We start from the raw sequence: 19,389 nt of genomic DNA, 5'->3' as shown, positions 1-19,389 counted from the left end.
ACATCCGCAAAGCCTCCCCTCCTTTTTATTTTAAAGAGATGGGGTCTTGCTCTGTCACCCAGGCTGGGGTGCAGTGGTGCAATCATAGCTCACTGAAGCCTCAAACTTCCAGGCTCAAGCAATCCTGTTTCAGCCTTCCAAGTAGCTGGGTCTACAGGCACATGACACCACACCTAGCTAAATTTTTATTTGATTTTACTTTTTTGGAGACAGGGTCTTGCTATGTTGCCCAGGCATGCAAAGTCCCTTTTGCCAAATAAGGTAACATTCTCAGGTTCTGGGGATTAGGACATGAACATATTTGGTGGGTGGATGTGTCATTATTCAGCCTCCCAGAGAATATACAAAAATAAAGGCACTGGTAATTGTCTAGTGTGCAAATTGGATGGTGGGTTCACAAGAATTCATTTTGCTATTATGGTTCCTAACATATATATGATACATATATTCATGTGTATATAAAATATATAATTTGAAACATTTTAGAAAGAGTAAAGAGGTATAAATCAAACTCTTAAGAAACAATGATAGTTCAATGAATGGGCAAAAGATAATGTATACTGAAAGAAAACTGAGACGGAGTAAAGCCAAAACAGAAGTCAAGGGAAGAATCTTTCAAGAATGAGACAGTCATCTCTTTGGATAGTAAAGGTCACGTAAGATAAGGACTGAGAAGAAAATATTCAATTAGCAACAGGGTCACTGCTGACCTTGATCAAAGCTATGTCAGTGGAATGGTAGATGCCAAAGATATATTGTTTTGGGTTGGGGAGTGCACGGGACGTCACAATTTGGAAAAAGCCAGGTGCACAAAATTCTATTATATATTTATGCATAAAATACTGCAAATAAGTAAGACGAAATCCAGGATGTTCTGATAAACCAAAACAAGAAATTGGAATCTAGGTAAGATTTACCAAAAGAAAGAAAAAAGACAGTAAAAAAAGTAGGGAGGGAGAAGGAAGCAAAAAGGAAAAGAAGCTACAAAAGAAAGAATAATGATGATGACATCGAGGAGGAGCAGGACAGTGATGATAATGTTCTTTTTATAATTTTTCAGGCACTTATAGCATATGCCGAGCACTGTACTATGCATTTTATATACTTTACAAAACAGGAAGCATTATGTCCATTTTACAGAACAGGACACAGAAACAAGGAAAGCACAGAGTTAGGAAGTATCAGACCAGGAACTCAAATGTAGGTAGAGCTGACTCTAAAATCTGTGTTCTTAACCAGTCTGCTAGACTGACATGACTGGTCCAATACAGTAGCTCAAGTATGCAAAGGCTAAGAATACAGCCTAACAGCATGGCTAATACCATGAGCCAACAGAAAATTTCTAGAAAGTAGTCTTTCCCAAAGCTAGGGTCAACGACACTGGTAAGAGACTATTAAGGGAGTTGGCCACAATAAGAATTTGAACTTAAAGCCAAAAAACTAAATCTAGAACCAAAATAAAAACTTGAGCCTTAATAAGGGGCCACTTACAAGCACTAACTAAGATGGACATAAACCATGGACTTCATCAGCAACAGAATAACAGTGTTTAAAGTCTCAACTAAGGAAACAAGCATCTAAAATTTGTTAAATAAACTCAGATGCATGCTGTATCCATTCTAGTACAAACTATGCACTAAAATGGTATGCTGAGACATTAATAAAATGGAAGACAAGACTATCACAATGATAATCAGTCAGAGATGAAAGTGGGACAGGAGCAAGACTAAAAGGCAGCTGTTGAAGAAAATTCTCTTAACTACCCTAAGTCTTTTAGGCAGTATCACTGAAGAGAAAATATATGCTCATCCGGAGAATTAGATCATCTAGGCTACCAAATTCAAAGAAAATTGTAGGTTGATCTTTGTTAGCTGGGATGTTATACACAATCCCGGGTCAACTACCCTGGCACATAGGATAGGAATATTCTGCTATCATGAATTCTTTACACATAACATTATATAGAAGAAACTATTTCTTCCCATGAGATTATTATTTATAGTTAAGTGAGTCGGAAGACCTCAATTTCCAAATCCTTTGTCATATCCTTCAGAACAGGTGAGTAAAACAAATTCCAATAAGGGTGAATTCTTTCACAACCCTGGGAAAATATCAAACTATAATATAATCACCAACAGACCATCTATAATTAGATGTTTACTTTAGTGAGATGAAACAATATATCTAAAGTAATTACCTCAATGCCTAAGTGGACAATAAACAACAGATATTAGACCCCTTACTAGGACCAAAAAAAAAAAAAAAAAAAGCAGATTACAGAGACTCTTTAGTTATGAGGTCCTGTAACAGACACCTTTAATGCTCATGTCACACTCCCTTGGCCCATTTGTCATTTCAGCCACAGCTGTAGGAACTCATACTCCCATTATCCTCTAGCATCCTACCTCAAGTGAACCCATTAAGCCTCAATATCTTCAGAAGCACAAGTATAGCTTAAAGCACAAAAGAGTTAACACCTTTAATCAAAGGGGAATGAGAACATAGGGATAAATGGTCAAGCCTTCTACCTTTCAAACGGGTAATACTGGGTAGCATTCTACACACTGCTCAGGAGGTCTCTCTACTGCTCACAGCAACAACAGCAACTTCATACTTTTTTGTTCCCTGTCTCACTCCCCAGGCTTCTCACTCCTACTTCCCAGGTAAGCTCTCAAATAAACCACCTAGGATTATGTCCTTGTCTCAGACTCTACTCAAGGAGAAGCCAAACTAAGACAAAGCCCTACACAAACCCTGAGAAATGAGTATTTGGCCTTTGCTTGAACACTGCTAATCCTCAAAACAGATGTTCCAAGAGCATACATCCTAGTCAAGTCTGTAGTAATGCAGCATTTGACGCTAGAAAAGAAATACAAATATTTGTTGAATGGGTGAACAAACATTAGCAAAGTCTCAGAATTCATTAGGAAAAAAGGTAGAAGGTTAACCCATAAAACATACACAAACTTTATTTGTTCCCCGAAGATAACACTACACAAAATATTCGTGTTCTAAATTTTTGACTAGGAGGTCCCAGCTTTTATTACATCTCACTCTCAAGGTTCCCATGATCTATATTCATACGATACAGCAGTATAAGAAGAATTACAAACATTGAGTATTTTTTGTAAACCCTTAGTCTGTTTAATCTGACTCAAATCAAGTATTTCTCCAGGACTTTTAAACTTGGTATCAGAGAAAGGGATTTTCAGTCCCTCCCTGGTAATAAAGCTATAGAGATATAATCCTGAAGAAATTTCTATCAGTTACAGTATCTACCACATGGGAAAAAACAATCTGAAATAGTAGCTGTCATTCAGAGACAGACAAACTAGAAAAAGAGCCTGGTGGCTTTCTAGCTTAGGTCCCTGAGACTAGCTAGGTGCACCCTTACCCTTTCCATTGCTTGCTAATGTAAACCAATTCTCTCTTCTTGCCTAAGCCAGCCATCTGAGATTTTAGGTTTCTGTCACTTGTGAGAAAGGTTTAACACAAGAACTTAAACACAAGTATGAACAAAACACTGTATAAGACCTAATACTATCTATGGAAGGGCTACAAAGCCTGGGATCCATTAATCCCCCACTCTGATTTTATATATATGACTGTATCTATTTCTAAAGAAAAGTCATCAAAACTTCCATCGATTACTCCAAATAGATCTCTGACCTCTACACCCTCTCAAAGAAGATTTGTTTGACGGTCTAAACCAGTGATTCAATGTATTTTTCTGCCTCTGCATCACTTACATGGGCAACATCTTTAAATAAAAGTCATGATTTTCAACCACAAGTACATGTATTGTGAAACCCTTTCTCTATGCCATTTCCAAGATTATGGTATGTGAATTCCTCCCTTTCTGCCACTACAGTTGAGAATCAACTGGTTAAGAATCTGATCATTTAGGCCAGGTGTGGTGGCTAACGCCTGTAATCCCAGCACTTTGGGAGACAGAGGCAGGCAGATCACTTCAGGCCAGGAGTTTGAAACCAGCCTGGCCATCATGGTGAAACCCCCATCTCTACCAAAAATACAAAAATTAGCCAGACATGGTGGTGCACACCTGCAATTCCAGCTACTCGGGAGGCTGAGGCACATGAATCAATTAAACCCGGGAGGCGGAGGTTGCAGTGAGCCGAGATCATGCCACTGCACTCCAGCCTGGGCGAAAGAGCAAGACTCTGTCTCCAAAAAAAAAAAAAAAAAGAATATTTTGAGTCATTTTAGATCCTTTAAATCCATTCAGATGTGCTAAGATGCAAGAAATGTTAGCGTTTAGCTTTAAAAATAATCCATCCTAGGATGGGCTTGTCCTGAATAAGATGTAGCAAGCACACTGCACCCTGTATCTCCCACTGAATGCAACCATGAAATCTAGAAAGGATGCATGGAGCAGCTGTTTGAAGGTTCTGAAAAGGAAATAGCAGGCAGATCAGGGAAGATCATCAGAATTCAAAGGACCAATGAACTAACAGTGAGTCTGAAATAGCTTTTCCCTTGAATGTCCCCAGCCTGAACTTAAATGCGGCTGGAAACATGAAATGAGCAATTCTCCAGGAGAAGCACTCTGCCTCAAGGAGCAAGAAAAGAAACAAATGCTCAGAGAAATGATAGAAAATCCCCATTTTCTTCTCTTTTCTCTCATACACCATGAATCAGCCATAGGCAATCCTATAGCCACATGCGGTGGCAACAATGGAAATGTGCAGGAGCCAAAAATCTGAAGGAGGGTTCTTCTTCTAAGTCCACTGGAGCTGTGGCTCTGAATAGGTAGGGCCAACACCCATTGCTTTTCTGTTTTTTCTCCCTCTGTCCTCTAGTCTCTTTGCCCCTGATTTAGATGCAACTACAGTGCAAGGTAATGATAGCCACAATTTTCTGGATGGACACCAATAAAGGAAACTCCAGGGAATTGGGTTCTCCGAATATAATATAAACAAAAAATAAATAACACAAAAAAAGAAAGTATCCAAATACATGGAAATTAAACAAAACACCTCTAAATAATTTACAGATCAAAAAGGAAGTCTCAAGGGAAATAAAATATTTTGAACCAAATGAAAATACAACATATCTAAATTTGTAGCATGAAACTAAAGCAATTCAAAAGATGATGAAAAATGTCCTAGCTCGTTTTATGAGTCCAGCATTACTCTGATACCAAATCTAAACATAGTACCAAAATAAAAAAGAAACAAACTACAAATCAGTGTCCTTCATAAACACAGATGTAAAAATCTTCAACAAAGTATTAGCAAACCAAATATGCCAGTATACGAAAAGAATTCAACACCACAACTAAGTGGGGTTTATTGAGAATGCAAGCTGATTCAATATTTGAAAATCAATCTACCATATTAATAGTCTAAAGAAGAAAAACAAGACTACACCAATTGATGCATAAAAGGCATTAGACACATCCATTCATGATGAAAACTGTTAGCAAAGCAGAAGCAGAAGGGAACCTCTTCAGTCTAATAAAGGGTATTTCTATAAAAAACCTTTAGCTAACATTATATGTACAGGTGAAAAACTGAATGCTTTCCCTTAAGATTGGTAAATGAAAAGAATATCTGCTGTTACCATTCTTAACATCCTCCTGGAAATAAAAAAGAAATAAAAGACCTAGTGATTGGAAAGGAAGAAACAAAATTTCCCTATTCATGGACTGCATGATTATTTAAAGCCCAAAGAATCTACAAAAAACTTACATAACTTTATGTAACAAATAAATGTGGCAAGTTCACAGGATACAAAGTCAACCACAAAAATCAATCACACTTCTATATACAGCAATACACAATTTGAAAATAAAATTTAGGCTGGATGCAATAACTCATGACTATAATCCTAGCATTCTGGGAGGCTGAGGAAGGAGGATCACCTGAGGTCAGGAGTTTGAGGCCAGCATGGGCAATATAGCAACCTGTCTCTACAAAAAAAAAAAATAAAATAAGAAAATTAGTCAAGCTTAGTGGTACATGCCTATAGTCGCAGCTGCCTGGGAGGCTGAGGTGGGAGGACTGCTTAAGCCCAGGAGCTCAGGGATGTAGTGAGCTATGATTGCATCACTGCACTCCAGCCTGGATGACAGAGCAAGGCCCTGTCTCTAAAAAATAAAAAATAAAGAAAAGAAAATTTTAAAAGCAATGCTCTTTACCATAGCTCTCCCAAATTGAGATAGATAGGCATAAATCTAACGAAACATATACAGGATCTGCACGCTCAAAACTACAACACTGATTAAATAGACATACCATGTTTATGGATTGAAAGATTCAACACAGCAGAAATGTCAACTTTTCCCAAATTAATCTATAGATTTAATGCAATACAATCAAAATCCTAGCAGGATTTCATAGATATAAAAGAGCTGATTCTAAATGATGGAAGGGAACTAAAATAGCTACAATTTTCAAAAAGAAGGATGGGCCAGGCTCAGTGGCTCACACCTGTAATCCCAGTACTTTGGGGAGCTTAGGCAGGAGGACTGCTTGAACCCAGAGTTCAAGACCAGCCTGGGCAACATAGGGAGACACCCATCTCTACAAAAAAAAAAATATAAAAATTAGTGAGGCATGGTGGTATGCACCTGTAGTCTTGGCTACTCAGGAGGCTGAGGTGGGAAAGAATCGCTAGAGTCCTGGAGGTCAAGGCTGCAGTAAGCCATTATCACACCACTACCCTACAGCCTGACAGCCTGAGTAACAGAGCAAGACCTGGTCTCTTAAAAAAAAAAAAAAAAAAAAAAGGCCAGGCATGGTAGCTTACGGCTCTAATCCCAGCACTTTGGGAGGCCAAGCCAGGTGGATCACGAGGTCGGGAGTTCAAGACCAGCCTGGCCAACATGGTGAAACTGTCTCTACTAAAGATACAAAAAATTAGCTGGGCGTGGTGGTGCATGCCTGTAATCCTAGCCACTTGGGAGGCTGAGGCAGGAGAATCCACTTGAACCCGGAAGGCGGAGGTTGCAGTAAGCCAAGATTGTGCCACTGCACTCCAGCCTGGGCAACAGGGCGAGACTCCACCAAAAAAAAAAAAGAACTTCAAGAAGACAATACAGAAAAAAATCTTCACAGCCTAGGGTTAGGCAAAGAGCTCAACAATGAAAGCACAATCATTAAAAGGAAAAATACTAGTAAACTAACTTCATCAAAATTTAAAACTTTTACTTTGTGAAACATAATGTTAAAGAATGAAAAAGAAAAACTACAGATTAGGAGAAAATATTTGAAAATTACACATCTGACTGGTAGAGTTCAGGACATGCTACCCCAAAATGTGCCACCTCGTAATACTGAAAAACTGCCGAAGTAGGAAGGTAACTTTGACCTTCTTCCCCCATCCCTTCTTCTCTGAAGTAGGTTATAAAATCTAGGATTATCTAACCTTCCCTATAAAACTCTCACGTGAGAGATGTCTTCCCTATATTGTCTTCCCTATATCAGAAAGAAAGGAACATTGTTATCTCTGAAGACAAATGGTCAGTCACAGAGACGAATCAGAACAAACTGGCTTTGCTGTTTCCCCCAGCTTATTACCATATACCAAATCCCCTTTGTTCTATCATATTTCTCCCTATCTACTCTTCTACAAACCTAAGCATAAAAATATACAAGTTTAACTGCTTCTTTGGATCTTTATCTCCTTATGAAAGCTCCCATGTTACATAAAATTTATATTAAATACATTTGTATGTTTTTCTCTTCTTCATCTGTTTTTTGTTGTAGGGGGCTCAACCATGAACCTAGAGAGAGATATTTTTTCCCATACATGACAAAGAATTTGTATCCAGAATATTTTAGGAACTATAAAAGCTGAACAATAGGAAAATAATATGATTAAAAATGGGCAAAAGACATAAACAGATACTTCACCAAAGTTCAACATCATTTGCCATTAGAGAAATGCATATTAAAACCACAATGAGTTAGCCATCATAGAAGTACAAGTCAAAACCAGAATGAGATACCACCTTATATTCACTAGGATAGTTATAATTTCAAAAAGATAGATAATAATAAAGTTGGAGAGGACGCAAAGACACTGGAACCCTCATTCACTGCTGGTGGGAATGTAAAATAGTGCAGCCACTTTGGAAAACAGTCTGACAGTTACTCAAAAGGCTAAATATAGAGTTATTACATTATCCTGCAATTCTACTCCGAGGTATATACCCAAAACAATAAAAACATATGTTGACATAAAATCTTGTACCTGAATGTCCACAGAACACTACTCATATAGCCAAAAGGTAGAAACAATCCAGATGTCCCTTAAAAATAAAATGTGGTTTGTCCATACAATAGAATACTACTCTTCAATAAAAAGGACTGGTACATGCTACAACTTGGATAAACCTTGAAAACATTATGCTAACTGAAAGAAGCCTGTCACAAAAGACCATATATTATATGACTGCATTTGTATAAAATGTCCAGAATAGGCAAATCTATAGAAACAAAAAGAACGTTAGTCGTTATCTAGGACTGGGGGAGAAGTGACTGCTAATGGGTACAGAGTTTCCTTTTGAGTGATGGAAATGTTCTAAAATTGTGGTTTTGGTTGTACAATTCTGGGAATATATGAAAACCCATCAAATTGTATACTTTATATGAGTAAATTTTATAATATATAAATTATAGCTAAATAAAGCCATTCCAAAATAAAAATCTGTAATGAAATACCATTAAACACCTACTAGAATGGCTAAAATAAAAAATACAGCCGGGCGCCATGGCTCATGCCTGTAATTCCAGTGCTTTGGGAGGCCGAGGCAGGCAGATCACCTAAGGTCAGGAGTTCAACACCAGCCTGACCAACAGGGTGAAACTCCGTCTCTACTAAAAATACAAAAATTAGCCGGGCATGGTGGCGTGCACCTGTAATCCCAGCTACTCAGGAGGCTGAGGCAGGACAATCGTATCACTTGAACCTGGGAGGCGGAGCTTGCAGTGAGCCGAGATCGTGCCACTGCACTCCAGCCTGGGTAACAGAGCAAGACTCTGTCTCAAAAAAAAAAAAAAAAAAAAAAATACTGACAATACAAATGTTAACAAGGATGCAAAACAACTAAAACTTTCATATGGTGCTGGTGGAAAGCAAAATGGTACAACTGCTCTGGAAAACGGTCTGACAGTTTCTTACAAAATTAAACATATACTTAGCTATGACCCAGGAATCTTCTACCCAGGTATTTACTCTAGAGAAACAAAATCGTAATTCACATAAAACCCTGTACAGAAGTGTTCACAGCAGCTCTATTTACACTGCCAAAAACCTGAAATAATTCATATGTCCTTCAATAGGTAAATGGATAAACTGTGGTACCTCCACATAACAGAATACTACTTAGCAGTAAAAAGGAACAAACTATCAATACATGAAATTTATATGAAGTTCAAAGGCATTATGCTGAATAAAAAAAGACAATCTCAAAAGGTTATATATTATATGACTACATTTATATTACAGTCTCAAAACCGTAAAACTATAAAGATGAAAGAAGATAACTGTGGACAGGGATTACAGCGGTTAGGGAAGGATAACATGAGGGAGTCTTGGGGTAATGAAGTCTTTTGGTATTCTGTACCCTGAAACAATACAGTAAAACAGTTATTTGCCTATTACACTGTATTCTGTACTAGGATTATTGTGGTGGTTACACATAGCCCATACATGTGTTAAAACTCTAAGAAGTATACACCAAAAGGAAAACAGTTAATTTTTCTTTATAATTTTAAAAATAAAATAAAATAAATCCAACCTAGAGTCAACTTTTTTCCTTAATTCAATCTCAGCTCATGAAACTATCATCTCTGACAATCTCATTTAAATAAAAGTACAGTATATAATTCAAAGATCAACACTGACAAAATGGAAAACATCCTAAGGGGTATCAAGAGGTAGTAAAGCATCAGGAAATTTGATCATTAATAAAGAGTAAACAAACTGGACATGCTAAGCCTGGAGCACAGACTTGCAGGGAGAATGAGTGATGACAAATGTCTTCAATCATCTGAAGGGCTGACAAGTGTATATGGGGTTAAACTTGTTCTATATAGTTTCAAAGAAAAACATCACTTACCAGTAAGTCTAAACGTGTAGTGTGTTTTCTGGGGTTATCAGAAAGTCACCAAACTTCCTCAACAACTAGATAATCAAGCAGCAGGAAGTTCTAGGGATTCTTGCATTAAACAAAGGGTTGGACTTAATGATTCTAGAGTTTTCTTCCAACTTAAATATTACATAAATCTATGAACTATAACTCTAGAGTTAACCTACAAAGATAGAAGACACTGAACATCTAAAAAGGTAACCTTTCCTGCCAAAATATCACTTTTTATTGCACAAAAGTAAATACTACAAAGCACTTTCACATTTTTTAAAAGGTTGAATACAAAATCTGAACAAAAAGCCATATTATGAAATGTATTTTATTTCCCCAAATCTCATTTGTACTATGAATATTAAAATGAAATTCAAATTACAAATGTCTAAGTCTAATCTTATTAGACTTAAAAGGCAAAAGTCATACATTTCATGCAAATTCCTGTAAGTATATTGAAGAGATGGCTTGAAAAAGAAGTACTCTTTCCATACAAAGAGTGGTAGTCCTCAAAAGAGCCAAAACATCTGTATTCACTTTAAAGCTCATCAAGACAGACTGACATTTTTAGGAGAAGCATATGGCTTGCTGAACAGTCACCTAGAACAGAATCTTTTGTCTAGTAAGCCCTATTCAAGGACCATTTACTTATGTATGAAGTGGTTGAATAAAGGAAAAAACATATTTTTGAGTCCTAGAAAACACAAAGAAATAAACTCTTCATCTAGCTTTGTTTAAGAATACAGAAAACATATTGCAAAAGCAGCCAGATTTTACTCCCAGAGACAGTTCTCTCAACATTTGAAACAATTCAAACACAAAAGAATAGAGAAGCATGAAACTTTCTTAGAGAACGACATCCAGCGAAAGACCACCTCCCTAAAAAAGCCTTTTCCATTTTAAAGGATAAAACACTTTCTTAAAATTTTGAAGGGCAGAGTTCAACAGCTGTGCTATATTAAACCTGAGCCCTTCCAAAAGGAAGAATAAGAGTCTCCAGAGAGAGAGTAATATGGCCTGCTTTCTCCAAAATTATCAAAATGCCTTTTTTCCCTCTAAGGAAACTTTCTCCAAGAAAATACCTCTTATGTGCATGGGTGAAAAGCATAAAACTTAATTTAGAATAGAAAAATATGCAAAAATGGAAGAATTTTTGTTTCTGGAAATCTCCCTGAACTTTCTCCCAAGGAAAAATGTATTTCCTAAGTCTTACAAGATATAATATGGAAACTTTTTTTTTAAATCTGTTTTCAGCCCTAGTTTTCCATTAGAATCACCATAGAGCTAAGCCTCAACCTAAACTCACTGAACCAATATAGACTGGGGGGCAAGGCATCTGAATTTTTCAGGCATACAACAGATAATTTTGATGCACAAGAGTTTAAAAACCAGTGAACTGGAGAAGGAGCCCATAAAAGAAAAATTAAGTCTAGTGCGTACAGGCAAGAAGAAAAGGTCACCTTTGAGCAACTAACTAGTTCTAAAGAACCTAAAGTCATATTTATCTACCAAAATACTTAGTAACAGACAACAAAACAGAACTTGAAACAAGAATTCTTAATTGCTCTGTTATTAAAAGAAATTTAGAATAGTTTATTAAACTATTCAAATGTTTAGATGAAAGTTGTTATGAAGAATGTGGTCACTGCATAATTCAGGTTCAATAAGGTTCCATCAGGATCTTTGGACTTCTACAAGCTAGAAAAGTCACAAGAGCTCATATATTAAATATAATTATTTGTTAACCTTAAAAGAGCTCAAGTCTTTAATCACAAAAAGTAAACTTCTGCCATCATCAGAATTCCATTAAGCATACTTGGTTTTATATAAAATTCTACTAGGTTTAGTTGCTTGACATTCAAATCCATAATAAATGAAAAAGGGGTGCTAAAACTGCTAAAAGGAAGTAGACCAGTCATGGAAGAATATAACACTATTAAAAAGCAGACACGAGAACTCAGAAAGCATAGCAGACACTGAATCATTTTTAAAGGCAACAGAATACAACTGTTTTTCCTAATGATCACTGGAATCAGTAAGAAAACAGAAAAAAAAATGTCCAGTATATCTTGTTATACATATTAAGAGGGTAAAAAAGTATAATAATCAAGTCACTTATGGAAAGTCCCTCACCAAAAATAATTACAAAATTTAGGGGAAAAAATCATTAGCTTAAAAAAATAAACAACTAATTGTGCATTTGGTAACTCTCACTGTACAAATGGAACCATGGAGCAACAGTAAAGATAAGAGCATTCCATGGTCTCTCAAATAAAGAAGACACTTGGCTAAAAGGCAGAAAAAACAGAGAGGACATTAGGGTTTGAATTGATTATTACCAGACATAATATTCCTCACTGCAAAAGCCAACATATTCATTTAGACTGCTATATCAGACTATGGTCAACCCTCTGCATCCGTGGGTTCCACATCATGAATTCAACCAACCTCAGATTTAAAATATTAAGGGGTGCTGGGCTCAGTGGCTCACGCCTGTAATTCCAGCACTTTGGGAGGCCGAGGCAGGTGGATCACGAGGTCAGGAGTTTGAGACCAGCCTGACCAACGTGGTGAAACCCCATCTCTAATTAAAATACAAAGAAATTATCCAGGCGTGGTGGTGCACGCCTGTAATCCCAGCTACTCGGGAGGCTGAGGCAGGAGAATTGCTTGAACCTGGGAGGCAGAGGTGACAGTGAGCCAAGATCGCACCACTGCATTCCAGCCTGGGTGACAAAGCAAGACTCCACCTCAAAAAAAAAAAAAAAATACTCGGCGGGGGGGAAAACTGCATCTGTACTTATCATGTACAGTCTTTTTTCTTGTCATTATTTCCTAAACAATACAGGATAACAGTTATTTACAAAGCATTTACATTGTATTAGGTATCATAAGTAATCCAGAGATGATTTAAAGTATACAGGAGGATGTACAGAAGTTATATGCAAATACTACACCATCTTAAATCAGAGACTTGAGCATCCGTGGATTTTGGTGTCCTTGAGGAGTCCTGCAACCAATCCTTCATCGATACCAAGAGACAATTACATTTCCTGGCAATGTAAACTTAAGTAATTTCACTTCTGTACCTGTTTCCTCATCTGAAAAATGAGGATAACAACACCTGAGTTGATCGGATTACTGTGGGAAACACATGAAATAATACAGGTGAAATCCTTGGCACAGTAGCTGATACACAGTAAATTAAAAACAAATGTTACTTGGAATTAATTTTGCTCGGAATAAACGATTCTCAACTTCTACCAACGGACATGTTTTAGAAGCTCTTCCATTTGAAATTGTTTGTATTCAGTACAGACAATATGTATTCTGACTAAATTCTATGTATACCTCACCCCAAACAGATCTCTTCTAGCAAGTATTATACAGGAACCAAGTTGCTCCATCTTTCTCCTTTAAGTTCCGTGTATTATTAACTTTTTTTTTTTGGAGTCTTGCCCTGTCACCCAGGCTAGAGTGCAGTGGTGCAATCTCGGCTCACTGCAACCTCCGCCTCCCAGGTTCAAGCGCTTCTCCTGCCTCCACCTCCCAAGTAGCTGGGATTACAGGCACCCGCCACCGCACCCGGCTAATTATTGTATTTTTTAGTAGAGACGGGGTTTCACCATGTTGGCCAGGCTGGTCTCGAACTCCTGACCTCATGATCCACCTGCCTTGGCCTCCCAAAATGCTGGGATTACAGGTGTGAGCCACCGCACCCGGCCGTATTACTAACTTTTTAAAACTTCACACAGTTACTCTTACTCCAAAAAAGTTCTCATGTTCCAAGGGTACCCTTTCCCAAACATTCATTTCCTCTTGCATTTTTAAATTTGAATACAAAAGAAGTGTCTGAACACTTGTCAAAGTGTACGAATACAAAATCTATTCATAAGACAACTTTAATCCAAAAGTTAACAAAGTTCTAGGTGAATATCCTACACTCAGACCACTGCAAATAATTAGAAAGAATATGTGTTGTAGTTTATCTTCATATTTATATAGGTTAGTGCCTACCTGGCTATCACTGATGCGGCTGTTAAAAGAAACACTGAGTAATGCTCCCTGCTTTTCCTCACAATCACTCATCTCTAAATATGTATTTATTCATCTGTAAGATAAGCATTTACCTGCTACATGCAAGCCATTACACTAGATACCATGAAGTACACACAAAGAAATAAAAATGTGGTCGTGTCCTCAAAAAGCTTGCGACCTCACTGCTGATATATCGGTCCATGTGCTAAAACCTGCTCACTTGCAAATATGAGTGTATATAAAATAGAGTCAGTATAGGTTGTTATGCTGAGGTAACCAATCCAAACACCTTTGTGGCTTACAGCAAAGGTTTATTTTTCACTTAATTTATATTTTATAAAATCTTGCAACAAGACTCAGTTTCTGCTTTGCACTATGTAGTCTGCAATCCAAGATGTGGGCTAAAACAGCAGACCCCACCTGGAGTACTCCTACCTCACATCAGAGGGAAAAGGAATATGACAAAACACAGGACAGCTCTCAAAGCTCCTGTTTGACATGGTATATCACTTCCACTAACATTTCACTGGACAAAGCAAGTCATTTGGCCAGTAGTTTTTGGTTATGTAATCCTGTTACAGATAATGGTAGTGAATACTTTAAATAGCACAATCTATCACAATACTTATAACCAAGATTAAAGAAACGAAAAATATTCAGGCCATTCAAACTAATAATAAAATTACCATTTATCTAGGGAAGGCTTACTATATGCCAACATTACATATTAAAGTATTTAATTTTCCGGCTGGATACGGTGGCTCATGCCTGTAATCCTAACACTCTGGGAGGCCAAGGCACGCAGATCACTTGGGGTGAGGTGTTCAAGACCAGTGTGAAACCCCTTCTGTACTGAAAATGCAAAAATTAGCCGGGCGTGGTGGCAAGCACACCTATAGTCCCAGCTGCTTGTGAAGGCTAAGGCAGGAGGATCACCGGAGCCCAGAGGGTGGAGGCTGCATGAGCCAAGATTGCGCCACTGCACTCCAGCCTGAGCAACAGAATGAGACTCTGTCTTAAAATATAATAATTATTTTCCTAACAAAAATTCAACGAAGACGTCTGCTACTGATGAAAACTGACTAAGTATGGGCATTTGGAAAGAGGAAAATAAACAAAACAAATAAACCTATCAGAAAACATATTAGAAACCTTTCAAGCTCTCAAACTTTGGCTTGGATGTGTTACAAAGATAGCAAAAATAGCTGCCCCTAGGAGAGGAATTTATTTAGTTTATCTGAAGTAGAAGTGAACCTATTAGTCTTAAGTGTCCTAAATTTGAGCTTAGTCTATTTCCCAGCAAAGTGTTAACAAACACAGAATTCTTGTCAACCTTAAGGACTGCTTACTATTTGGAGGGTTCAAATTCAATTCCCCATCAAATTGAAGACTCAATTTCATGCTAGCTTACATAATGCTGAAGAACGAAATACAGCAGCAGAATAAAGCCACAGATCAGGGCATAAAAGAGGCCTCACAAACAGGTCCCATACACTCAGTCCCCACCAGTCATTAATTAAAACCCTCTGGGTGATTTAACACCCTAAAGACTTGTTTGAGGAAAACACAAGACCTAGTAAATACTGAAGTGAGATAAGTATACAGGAACACACTTAAATAAGTGAATAAATAATAAGATCACTGCATCAAATATCTTAAGTATTACTATTTTGAAATAGAGTGCCATTTCATCTGGCTGATAAATGCATTCAGAATAGTTAAATTTACCCTGGAAAATCCCTTAGGAAAGTCAGGGAAAGTAAGGATAAATGTTGACAATTTAGGGACGGGCGCCGTGGCTCACGCCGGTCATCCCAGCACTTTGGGAGGCCGGGGCGGGTGGATCACCTGTGGTTAGGAGTTCGAGACCAGGCTGGCTAACACGGTGAAACTCCGGCTCTACTAAAAATTAAAAAATTAGCTGGGCGTGGTGGCGGGCACCTGTAATCCCAGCTACTCTGGAGGGTGGGGCAGGAGAATCACTTGAACCCAGGAGGCAGAGGTTGCAGTGAGCTGAGATTGCGCCATTGCACTCTAGAATGGGTGACAAGAGCGAAACTACATCTCAAAAAAAAAAAAAAAATGTAGACAATTTAACCCCTTTTTTTGCCTCCTCACATTCAGTACAGGGAAATGAGAAGCACACGGAAACTGAGACCAACACTACAGCACAAACTCAGTGAGTAACTAGATCAGCTCAATCACCCACATTACTTAATTTTTTCTCTCTTGTGTGTATATGTTGTTGCATTCTTTGTTTTGCTTTTTACTGATGATATACTATAATTGAATTCATATGTTAATGTAGCAGCTAACAGCATCCTTCCTTTTCTTTTTTTTTTGTTTTTGTTTTTGTTTTTTTGAGACAGAGTCTGGCTCTGTGGCCCAGGCTGGAGTCAGTGGCGCGATCTCGACTCACTGCAAGCTCCGCCTCCCGGGTTCACACCATCCTCCTGCCTCAGCCTCCCGAGTAGCTGGAACTACAGGAGCACGCCGCCACGCCTGGCTAATTTTTTGTATTTTTAGTAGAGACTGGGTTTCACCGTGTTGGCCAGGATGGTCTCCATCTCCTGACCTTGTGATCTGCCCGCCTCGGCCTCCCAAAGTGCTGGGATTACAGGCATGAGCCACCATGCCCAGCCCTTCCTTTTCTTCAGTTCCCTACTCCACTCCTTACCTTACTGATTCCACTTCCCATATTCTACTCAAATGATCTGAAATGTTACATGATTTGCAAATGTTTTTCTAAGCATTACAATAAAATGAATTTTAGATGTAGATTTTCCCATTAATTGGTTCTTTCTACTCACCTTTTTCAGATCCTCATTACTATCAAATCATAATGGAAAAAGAATGCTTAAGGACGTAGAACAAACAATATGTAAGGGAGAGGATCTATAAATTTCCCTCAAATCAAGATGAACATGACAAGCTCTTGGGGTAAAAATGTGGCACAGAAAACAAATAAATGTGTTAATTTGTATTTAAAAAATGTCTTCCCTGGCGTTAAGATTTTTTTTCAAGATTAAATTATTTATTTTCAAATCTCTTACATTTTCAGGCAAAAACTCTTAAGTTTGGATATGTAGTAACAATTATTATCAGAGTTTCAAAACTCTAATCTCAACTTCAATTACTATAATTGCTGATAAAATGGCTGTGACTTAAAATTACAGCCATGTTTTGATTAGCCATAAACCAGTGGTCCCTTCAAACTTGTTTTCAGTTCTGGGGCTACCATGAGTACATTATTTTCTGGGAATGCACAATTAATCCCTATAATGTGTACGGGGGAAGGGCTAAGGGCTAATCTTGGTCACCGCTATACTAACTCTAAGTTAACCAGTGAAGTATTTTACCTTAGAAAAATACTTAACCCAGCCTGGCCAACATGGTGAAACCCCTTCTCTACTAAAAGTACAAAAATTAGCCAGGCATGGTGGTGCACCTGTAATCCCAGCTACTCAGGAGGCTGCGGCAGGAGAACTGCTTGAACCTGGGAGGCGGAGGTTGCAGTGAACCAAGATCACGCCACTGCACTCCAGCCTGGGCGTCAGAGTAAGAATGTATCTCAAAAAAAAAGAAAAAAGAAAAATAGTTTTCATATATGGAACACTTAATTACAAACATCATTTGCCTTTCCCCAATCTTAGCACCCTTACTTTTGAGTAACTCTATTCTATGTATTTAGTAATCATTTAACTAATGCTTTCAAGCCTTTTCGTAAGTCACGGACCCTACTGGGACACTCTCTTCTCTCCCACCCAGCACCCACTATATTTAAACCTTAATAAAACTCATCCTTAAAAATTCTTCCGAATTAACTCATCCTAATTCTCTGCATTCCATTTATATTTATTTAACACTAAATCAATTAGCATTCTACTAGACCTTCTTTTCAACTTCTAACCACTTGCATCCCCCTCCTACCCCCTTCAAATCTCTCCATTCAGTCTTTGCAATCTTTGTTCTAATATGTGTGTGTATGTATGTATAGTATTAGTACTATAATTTTAAAAACTCAGGGAAATTCTGAAAAATAGAAAATGGAAGGTTAATACAGCCGAAAAAAAAATCATCACAAAAATGCTTCAAGGAAAAACAGTAACAACTCGATCAACTGACAACTGAATCTGACAATACTTTGGAAAAGTACTACTTTAGGTTCCCAAGGACGCAAAGAGCCCTCAACAACTCAATTCAATCTCTGAATTATTGTGAGGCTTTAACAAAATCCCTAGAAAACCTCCGGGCATTACCACCAGCCTTTTAAAAATTACCTTCCAATATTACTAAGCAGTGATATTTTTACTAACACTAAATTCCAAACAAGTTTTCCTCCCAAGCAGACTGATGAATAAACAATCTTCCTATGCAGAAACCAAATTAAAACCACTTAAAACCATGGAAGAGATACAGTGATTTAACCCTTCTGTAAGGACTGGAGTGGTGGGCAAACAGGTGACAAATGGAGGGGATGCAGAAAGTGGAAACAGAAATGAGTGAGACTCCTCCCCTTCTCTGAGGGCTAACGTTCAGCTTGCAGCTCCGGAGGCAAATCTTCCCCACGGACCCTCTCCCTCAGCGACAAGCCAAAAGCTTCCTGCCCCGGCCTCGCACTCACACCCTCACTCGCCTGGCCAACGCCCATTGATAGCAGACAGTCCCTAGTCCGCCCGACCTCTCCCGAGGAAAGGGTCAGCAGAGGACGCCTTCCCCGAGGCCTCCTCCGGAACTCAGCCAGCAGAGACTCCGCAAAAATGGAGGGACCCAAGAAGCTTGAAGAAAAGTGTGACAATTCTATTACCTGGTCGGAACCCTGGAAACGGAAAGGGCAGCTACAGCCACTGCCCTTGTTCGCCACAACGTCTGCCTCAGTGCCACTGACATTGAGACCGCCGCCATCTTGCTGCAGGCAAACGCCAGGATGAAAGGACGGATCACCGCAAGGGACTAACTTCCTTCGTTCTCAAGCCAGTGCAATCGCAATGTTGCGAAATTCTGTGGGATTTTATTTTCTTTTTAATACTGGGGCTTAAAAAAAGAGGGGAAACGTTTAGTTTAAAGAATTAAGAAGAAAAGTGTGTCGGAAGAAATGCAGAAGTGCATTAAATGTAAATATTACCACCATAAAGTGTAATCTTTACTGCTTGTTAGGACTGGTGTTTTACAATGATAATGAAAAGACCAAAAGATACTTGCATACTTAAACACCTGCAATTCGTAATTTATTGAAGAAATTA

At 38.2% G+C, this 19,389-nt stretch overlaps 1 protein-coding gene across 2 annotated transcripts in view; it reads right to left on the bottom strand.

The window, feature by feature from the left end:
• Window positions 1–19,073, bottom strand: part of NDUFS4 (NADH:ubiquinone oxidoreductase subunit S4) — a 130,197-nt gene extending 111,124 nt beyond the window's left edge. Inside the window, exon 1 of one of the 2 annotated variants that reach the window (XM_003276524.3) lies at window positions 18,954–19,073. In XM_003276524.3, the coding sequence (XP_003276572.1) occupies window positions 18,954–19,051 (98 nt within the window). In that variant the 5' untranslated portion in view covers window positions 19,052–19,073. The remainder of the gene's footprint in view (window positions 1–18,953) is intronic. The other variant, XM_030815764.1, reaches the window with a different exon arrangement.
• Between the last annotated feature and the right edge of the window lie 316 nt (window positions 19,074–19,389).

Source organism: Nomascus leucogenys, chromosome 7b, assembly GCF_006542625.1.
Source record: "Nomascus leucogenys isolate Asia chromosome 7b, Asia_NLE_v1, whole genome shotgun sequence".
NCBI lineage: Eukaryota > Metazoa > Chordata > Mammalia > Primates > Hylobatidae > Nomascus > Nomascus leucogenys.
The sequence above is the reverse complement of the archived record's forward strand: the minus strand, read 5'-3'. Positions and strand labels throughout refer to the sequence as shown.